General features: G+C 31.4%; 1 protein-coding gene across 1 annotated transcript in view; it reads right to left on the bottom strand.

Annotated features, from left to right (window-relative positions):
• Nucleotides 1-7,833, bottom strand: part of LOC145269459 (collagenase 3-like) — a 23,305-nt gene extending 15,472 nt beyond the window's left edge. Inside the window, exons 1-3 of the mRNA XM_080125135.1 lie at nt 7,419-7,833; nt 3,222-3,313; nt 2,591-2,715 (exon numbers count right to left, since the gene is read on the bottom strand). Of these exons, the coding sequence (XP_079981261.1) occupies nt 2,591-2,715; nt 3,222-3,313; nt 7,419-7,499 (298 nt within the window). The 5' untranslated portion in view covers nt 7,500-7,833. The remainder of the gene's footprint in view (nt 1-2,590; nt 2,716-3,221; nt 3,314-7,418) is intronic.
• Between the last annotated feature and the right edge of the window lie 2,167 nt (nt 7,834-10,000).

A 10,000-nucleotide genomic window follows, 5' to 3' on the forward strand; every position in this document is an offset into this window, starting at 1 on the left:
CGTTAGACATATTTTAGATCATTATATATATATGTATATATATATATATATATATATATATATATATATATATATATATATATATATACACACACACAGACATATATCTATATATATATATATATATATATATATATATATATATATATATATATATATATATATATATAACTATTTCATTTATTCACATAAATTTACTATACGAAAGTATAGATTTATGCGTAAACTTCAAGTATTTACTTCAAAAGTGCTCAATACGTAGGTAGAGCTAGTTAGTAATTTATAAAATATATATTTATAAAATATATATCGCCATATATATTTTATAAATTACTATATATATATATATATATATATATATATATATATATATATATATATATATATATATATGTATATTTTTTTAAATAAAATAACTGTTTGCCCGCATTTTGCTAATTCCTACCCTCTGATGAGAAGGAAAGTATTTCTTCGAAACTACGCGGATTAAGGACTATCCACTTATCTAGTTTTTCCCATTCAGATTAAATATGTTTTTAACTCATTTCAAAGTGTTTTTAACATGTTTTATTAACTGGTTGCTCGTATATATATATAAGCAAACAGTTTAACATGTTTTATTAACTGTTTGCTCGTATGTATATATATATATATATATATATATATATATATATATATATATATATATATATATATATATAAGCAACCAGTTAATAAAACATGTTAAAAAACACTTTGAAATGAGTTAAAAACATATTTAATCTGAAAAGGAAAAACTTAATAAGTGGACAGTCTTTAATCCGCAGAGTTTCGAAGAAATACTTTCCTTCTAATCAGAGGGTAGGAATTAGCAAAATGCGGAATCGGATTTTGCATACAAAAGTATTAAATGAAACTGCAGGTAAGTCAAAGATCTTACTTGATAACAAAAAGTGAAGCAGGGGGAATATGGTGAAGAAAAAGGTGATTACACGTGAATAGATAGTCTGATGAAAGGTAAATTATTGACGGTAAAATCCTAAAATGTAAATTTATATATATATATACATATATATATATATATATATATATATATAGATAGATAGATAGATAGATAGATAATCAAAGGTTAGGAAAAACTTCATTATATAATCAGATAAGTAAGGAAAAGTTAAGGGGAAAATTAATTAAAAAACTCTTTAGATCATGGCATTTCGAAGCTAAATGCTTTTTATCAGAAGAGAGGAAAGGTCAGAAATATATCAGATGCAAATAAAGAAAAAAATCTGGCTTAATGGTGTTTATATACGAAATGAGAATGAAGGAATACGATAACGTGATTTAATAGTAATTAAAAGTTGGTATAATAACGGTTATTCCTCATCTTTCATTATATAGTATTGTTTGCTCCTCTTAATAGTGTTGAGCTTTTTTATCATGATAAGTTTTGCTTTGTTAAAGATGTATTCTTTTATAACATAATTATATATATATATACATATATATATATATATATATATATATATATATATATACATATATATATATATATATATATATATATATATATATATATATAAACGGATTATCAAGTGGTTTGGTGTTATATCTTAAAGTGCTTAATATAACTAATAAGAAAAATACCCGTCCTTAGGCAGGTAAATGTAATTCTCCGAACAGAATAGTTTGCACCACCTTTTATGTGCCTTTCAAGAGATTACCATCAAGATATGATATTACTAAACTTAATGCTTAGAATCCTTTTTTCTAAAATGCATCAAAATGCATTTCATGGTTTTGATTTGGAAAAATGTCTTTAAGCTTAAGGTTTTCAAAAACCGATATTAAGAGAATTTTTCTTAATTGCAATCAAATTTTATCCACTTAAAATTACAGAAATTAACTGACTTTGGAGGAAAATTTTTTTAATATATGATAGTTATTGTCCAATTTTTACACAAATTTCTATTTGAATTTTTACGAAAGGCTTCCACCATCACCACCACTTTTATTCTCTTGAAATGAAACTAAATTAAACTAAATATAGCCCACATTACATCCCTAATCGAAGCACACCAACTATTTAATATATGTATAATACCTGTTAATTTTTTTAAATCGAAGATAGCAACATTTTCACAACAGTCTTTCATCTCCTCGACCTTTGTTATTTTCATGGCAAATGCTCGTCTGAGCTCAAATCTTACCAGACTTGCACAAAACACTCGGCTAACTAAAACCATTATCAACAATTTTTCTACTCTAGTGCTGAAATCCAAACGAAGATGAAAAAAGCATATTTCCTAAAACTGTCCGCCCGTGGAGCACTTTACCGTTGCCTGCTTCCTAAGCGACTGCAATATCGCAGCCTTCAAGTCTAATGCAAACAAGTTCTTGTTGAGCTGTCCCCTAAAATAATCAACATACACCATTAAGGATTATTACACTACCACCATTACATTCATTTAATTAACAATTAACCTCGAGTGGTCTTTGGGCCTTGATCATGGTGACGCCCTTCTAATGAAATCTGCTTTTAATGAAGTCAAATTAAACTAAATATTGCCCACATCACAGCTCTAACCGAATCACATCATTTATTTATACCTACCAGCTCGAAATTCAGCAAGATCCCCACCAAGATCTTTCACTCCACATCTTGGGGCGATCATTTTGTTCTTCGTGGTTTCATCCAATCTTCCAGTCTGGGGAAGTCCAGTAAAACGTTGGAATTTTCTATGAAAGTAAAAAAAAGAAACATTTAAATAAAGGGATTACAAGCTCGAACCGACAGAGGTTAATTCGTTTATATATATATATATATATATATATATATATATATATATATATAGATTTCTTGTTGATATATATATAGATTTCTTGTTGATATATATATATATATATATATATATATATATATATATATATATATATATATATATATATATATATATATATATCAACAAGAAATCTAAGTTTATAAACGATAAAAATAAACAGTAAAATCATCTAGGAGTTCATGGCGTAATAGTTAAACGCGCCGGATAGAATTCGATTCCTAGAAACAATCAAGTTACTTTGAAACATGCATGTGTGTAGATTACTGTTTTAGTAGTAGTAGTAGTAGTAGTAGTAGTAGTAGTAGTAGTAGTAGTAATAATAATAATAATAATAATAATAATAATAATAATAATAATAATATACATGAAAACGAGAAGAAAAATTAGAAAGAATCTACTCACAAAATGGCCTGTTCGATTTCTTCGGGGGTTGGATTTTCAGCCCTGTTATTTCCTGATCTTTCTGCTAAATACCCATACTTGAGAAGAAATTCCTGTGGAGTCAATTAAAAAAAAAAAAAATGATGTAATTAAGTTTGTTATGTTTGTCTACGTGTGGCATACGTCTGTTGACCCACAAACCTAAAACGCATAAAAAAAGGTGCAGTCGCTCTTTTCGGTAGACACTCTTGTCATCGTGACCAATCTTGAAGCTGCATTACATTAGCAAATTATATTTTAAGTCATACACCGGGCATTTTTATACTTTTGAAAACCACTTAGCTCAACCGACATGTACCCCCTTAATGATCCAAGCTTATTCTGCGCCGTCAATTGTATTATTATTATTATTATTATTATTATTATTATTATTATTATTGCTGTTGTTGTTGTTGTTGTTTTGTTTAAAACGATATCCAATCGGCTAGAGGTTGTTATCCTTGGCTCCTAAAATCAACAGAGATTAGACTATTCCTGTAATGATCTGGTTTCTGTTTATTTTGCGGTGGACGTTTAGTTTTGTGCAGTTCTAGGAGGTCTACCCTCTCAGACCTTGCTTTCTCTTTTTGGGAAGGCATTTAGTTTATTGCTAGTCGCCTAGGGTGCCCTTACTGGTTAATTTCGACGAAACTGCCCAGGCACATTTTGCAGATCGGAGTGCCTCCCCTTTGCTGGAGTGCTGACTTCTCACTCCTACTTTTCGGCCCCGGTGTTTAAGTTCTTGCAATGGGAGAAAACTAAAACCACTTAGTGCAACCGTTAATAATATACAGGATATCTGTGGCCATTTTTATGTGCACAATCGCATGGAAAATCCAATTCTAGACTTTTTTTTGTTGTTTGTTGAATTAGGTACGGTTTAGTTTTATATTATTTTTGTTATTTTAATTTTTTTTTTTTTTCAAAATTTTAATTTCGAGAATTTTGCTGAGAATCTTAGTGATATGAGTTATGAACATGGCGAGATATTCAATTAGGATATTTCATCGATGGAGAAACGTTTTATAACGGAAAATGGAACTCTGGTGTTTTGGCAGACTTGCTGGAATATAAAAAATGGAGGATGACACTAAACACATGAATGTTAAGAGGACAAATGGTGTTTAAACTGACAATTCTGTGACATTTCTGAATTTTTTTAGATGAGGATTGGTTATTCGTATAATTTGGATACATCTGACGATTGTTCTCATCCGAAGATACACCTGAAGAAGGTCGGAGGTTACATCAACCAAAACGTTGTGAAAATCACACTCAAGATGAGAACAGTAGTCCGATGAATCAAAATATTACGAATGAAAATTCTGTGTTTTTTCATTCGTAAACACTAATAATAAAATATGATTTTTGGTACATGAAAACGGTGCCTAATCTTAGAGAAAAGAACGTCAGATTAAGTATCAGAATATTTTTCTTACGCCGAAACAGTGCTTATGTGGCATGTATTTTTTTTTAACCTGAAATTTATTGCACAGTGTTATTAGACATAGGAACATGAAATTTGTTGAAGTGTTATTAAACACCCTTATCATTTATAGTATCCCAATTACTGATTCCATCTTGGGTGTTATTCTCACAACGTTTTGACCGATGTAACCTCCAGCTATTTCCGATAAGTCTTGTCGAACACGAGAATCTTTATGTCACACTCGGGTATCGGTACAAATTTTAGAACGGAACCTTTTATTCAATTCACAGGAGTCTTTTTTTTTTGTTTTTGTTTTTTTTGTTTTTTTTTTACATTTTCACACCAAACAAAGCATATTGCCACATTGATGTATGGGGCCTACTATCAGGATATAAGCTAGAGGGGTACTATGTAGGGAGTTGAGCAGCAAGATGTCGGTTCACGTAACACTTGAACTTATGCATGTCAGTACAGTTGGGAAGCAGGGACCTGGAATGGAATTCCAAAGTCTAGCGGTTCTGAGGAAGAAACTACTAGAGTAGAAGGCTCTCTTACATCTAAGGATCTTTACTGTGGAGGGGTGGGATTTAGCTGCTTGTTGGGTTTGTCGGTGGTATTTACATCGAGGAGTACACGTGCTTGCAGTTCGTCAGAGCAAGCACCGCCAAAGTACTTGTAGAACAGGTAGAGGGATGCAACATTTCGTCGATGGGACAGAGGCTGAAGCTTAGATGACAGTTCAGGACCTATCAGACATTGGACCCAATATATAATAATGATTTAAACACTATATATGAAAAAACAAAATGATTCCTGCGCCACCACCGAGAATCGAAAACAAAACGTTTAGCTTACAATTTACTTTTTCCTTTCACGTTAATGCCTGAGCTATGAAAATATGTTTGCTGCAAGGCTAAAAATTAAAACATAAACAAAAACCTATTACATTACACATGCATATTCGTTATGCTATCCTTCGACCTTCACCTTGAAAATTTCATTTTTAAAAATTTTTCACTATTTTGCAGCGATTTTCCCCGGCTAAAACTCAAATATAAAGTTTCGCATGGGTTCGAATACCCTATATATTAAGTTTTATGTCTGTAAACCAAGAACCGACAGAGGAGTTTTGTAGGCAAAAATTTTAAAACATATATATATATATATATATATATATATATATATATATATATATAATAAAGAGGTTTGTGTTTACTAAAACATTTTTACGCAAATATTACGCAAGTATAAATCATGTAGAATATCTGCATAAATATAATTACACGTAATAGTTAATTCAATATGATCATCCCATAAGAAAACCGACAAAAAACTAATAGGGAATTAATTAAAATGAATGCTTAAAAGAATATGAAAATTAGCTAGATCTTTTGCAGATGAATGCAATTCAACGACCCATATATAACAATTTTATTTTCTTTTTAAATAAATAGAAAAAAAGTGTTTTTAATATGAATATCAATGCACACAAAATCTAAATTCATAGAAGTATATATTTAACATGTGTTTTTACGATGATTGGGAGAAAATAATAACTTTATAGTTAAATAATCGGAATCTGCAATTGTATCGGAATCGGGGGAAAATATTGGAATCGTCTCATCACGAATTTCTTACCAAATATGGTTAGATTGCAGAAATGATTGTCAATAATTGTATGAGCAATATTTCTTCCGTTTCATTTCTATATTAGACTAGCGAGGGGTACCCGGCGTTGCCCGGGTGTTGGAAGTGTGGGGGGGGGGTAAAAAAGTAATTATGAGGATCGAACCCGAACCCTTGAGGCAAAGTTGTAAATTAAAGTGTGAAAAAAAAGTGCAAACGTTAACCATTGCCCCACCGCTAGATGCTAACGGAAACACGTTTGAATTTATTTAATTACTTGGATTTGGCAGGTGCCCGTTTTAATGAGTTAATGAGGTCAAGTGTGACTGCGGGATAGAACGCTTCCTTCCCAAGATATTATAGGAAAAAGACTAACCCACATGCGGCGAGCGACAAATGTTGAATATTTATCTTCCCGAAATCGAGCAAATTAAATAGATAGGCGAGCTTCGTTGTTAACTGTGAGATATTACGATTTATATGTGATATAAAAAGGTTTTTAAAGTTGTGAAGCGAGCGACCGCTTCTCTGAAAAAAACCTTTTGTAGACATACAGAAAAAGCGACCACACATACATACATACATACATACATAATTTTCGCTTTTATATATATAGAAGACATTAAATTCTATCATCGCAATTACTGGATTCAGCTCTAAATAACTCGAAGTCAGGTTGTTATGCCCACAAAATAAAAGAAGAGCAGAGTAAAACGATCGATCAATAAGTATAACATCCCGTAATGACTAGAAGATGTGACACAAGGTCGGGAAAATAGGATCCGAAAAAGCCAGCGCCCTATAAAAATGTTACGGTCACCTGAAAAAAAGCAAAAAAAAACAAAAACAAAAAAAAAAAAAAAAAAAAAAAAAACAAGAAATAAAAAAGCCTGTGCAGACTGCAGCTCTATCGGCATTCTCCGTTTGCAAGGGGATTAACAATAAACAAACTCGTTCTCAAAGCGTGAGAAGATAAAGCCGGGGAGTATGGAAAAAGAACATACACCTCAGCCGACAGAGAAAAAGACACCAATTGCCTCGATTAGTGGCATTGAGGGGGGGGGGGCAGAGAAAACAAAAAAAAAAGGATGAAGAAAAAATAAAATAATTCCATCATAACTCACCTCCGTTTTTGATTGAGCACAAACTGAACCAACAAAAATCAGAGCGAGCACCAACACACAAACTGATCCCGTGTTTTTCATGGTCGTCTTTTTTTGGGGGGAGTTTTTGTCGATCGAAGTTTTTAAAAGTTGGATTAGCAGTTCTTTTTATATATATATCTGTTGTTGCTCTTAAAAAAGAAATTGTATAAATAGTTGAAAGTTGCGTATTATAAGTTTGTATATAATTAATAAATAGTTTTAAAGAAAGTCAGTGATTGTTATGTGTTCTTGTTATCTGTTTTTTTTTTGTTTGTTTGTTTTTTTGTTTTTTTTAAATAAATAAATAAATTAAATAAATAAATAATGACTATTCGTCTTCACTCTTCGGCTTCGTCGCCAAAGTTTTTCTGACTTTTTTTCCACTAAATCGGGGTCCTTATATACAAAAACAGAAACCAACAACAAAAAAGGGGGCGTGGCGTTGGTTGCTCGCCATCAAACGGCGGAACAAGTAATCGGCGGAAGCGGGCTAAAAATAGACAAGAGATGCGAGCCAGAGGCGCGGCTTCAATGACGTCAACGTTATTATCCAATGAGAATGTGTCACGGTACATTTGCTTTGTCGCATAACACGAGAAATCCTGTTTCCACGTTATTTACATAAACTTTCGAATACATCAAAACGTACCTGTTGACCAATGGGTAGGGCCTTTTTGGCTAGCAGCAAAGTGTAGTGTCTGGTCGGATAATAGAGTTTAAATTTTGACTGGACCTCTGCTATGATAACGTGCAGCGATTTAAGCATTATGGTATCCGTCCGATGCACATTTAGAGGTTAATAGAGATTAATAGGGATTAAAATTTAATATTCAACCATCAACTGGCCATGGTCCTGGATATGACCTTAAATTATATCCGATGGTGAGACCCCAGCTTGCGGGCTTTGGGGAGTGTGGAGCCACCCTTTAATTGCCATTGCTCCCAGGTTCACTCTGATCCGGAATGGTAGTACCTGTTAGGGTCCCAATTGGGGATTAAATAGAAACCGACTTGAAAAAATAAATATATTTTATTAATTTTTTTTTCTTCTTCACAATCACTGGATTCGACATTAAATCACATGAAAAGGGTTGATATGCCGTAAAACAAAAACAATCAACATCAATTGGGCTTAAAGCACTCATTCGTTTTTAACGGTCATAAGTTTGATAGATATATATTCTGATACAAACACACGCAAGCACACACACACACACACACACACACATATATATATATATATATATATATATATATATATATATATATATATATATATATATATATAAATCCGTCATTGTATGGGAATCGGGAAAAAACTGTTTTTTTCCAATTCCGATACAATGACCGATTCTCCCCTGATTATTTATTTAAATTTTTACCATGATATATATATATATATATATATATATATATAGATAGATATATATGTATATATATATATGTATATATATAAATATATCATGAGTTATGAAAATATATATGACAATTAATTAACTGGAAAATATGACTTACAACCTAGCTCTACCTATGTATTGAGCACTGTTGATATAAATACTGAAATTTTACGCATAAAATTATATCTTCTTTTATTGTGTGATTAAATGAAAGAGTAACATCAATATCTATATTTTTATAAAGTAATAGGGTTCGTGTGTTTCTGTCTGTGTGTACAGCTCTCCACCATCAATGAAATATAAAGGAGGTAAGAGGGTAGATCTCTCCTGGTAGAGAAACATTAGAACCCATTTTAGGATGTTTCTGTTATAAGAGACATAAGAATCTTTGCCTAATTTCTTTATATACTATTCTACAAACAACCCCCATATCGAATGACTTATGCTCATTTGCATATCACATTATATTAAATCTCTTTAACTAATTACCTCGACCTTATTACATATTGGAAATATTCTAATCATTTCAACTGTACTATTTACAAAATCTATTTAACATTTAATCTATCTTCTATCTTCTATCTATCTATATCTATATCTATATCTATCTTCTATATATCTATAAAAACAGATGTGTGTGTGTGCCACAGACGATTTCTGATTGGTTAATCCAATAATCACATCTCCTAAAAAACAATCGTTTCTACGCTCTTACCTTTACCATAAAATATTATGGCTTTATTTATTGTCCATCTTGGAAGGGTTTAATTTTTTAATAACTTGTTATTTACAAATTAAAAAAATACGAAACTATTATACGAAACTAAATTACACGAAATACGCGCACACACGCACACACACACGTTCACTACCGTCACGTTGTTATGGCAACCAAACCCGCTGACTTCTTTTTCTCATTTCACTCGTGGTCTTAAATTCATTTCGGGTTTGTATTACTGTACACATAGATTCGAATAAGTTGCCAAAAAACAAATATATAACAAATAAATGTTATCAAAGGCAAATTTTTCGTGTTTTTATTCAATTTAACATGTTTATTCAGCTCGAAAAGCATACAGTGTTTACCGATGTATTGGAAAATTCAAGATGGCGGCCGATTCTCTCTTTAACACGGTAAGTTTGGAAAAAGGTGTAATAAATAAT

This window comes from Euprymna scolopes, chromosome 45, assembly GCF_053919585.1.
Source record: "Euprymna scolopes isolate OS-2025 chromosome 45, ASM5391958v1, whole genome shotgun sequence".
NCBI lineage: Eukaryota > Metazoa > Mollusca > Cephalopoda > Sepiida > Sepiolidae > Euprymna > Euprymna scolopes.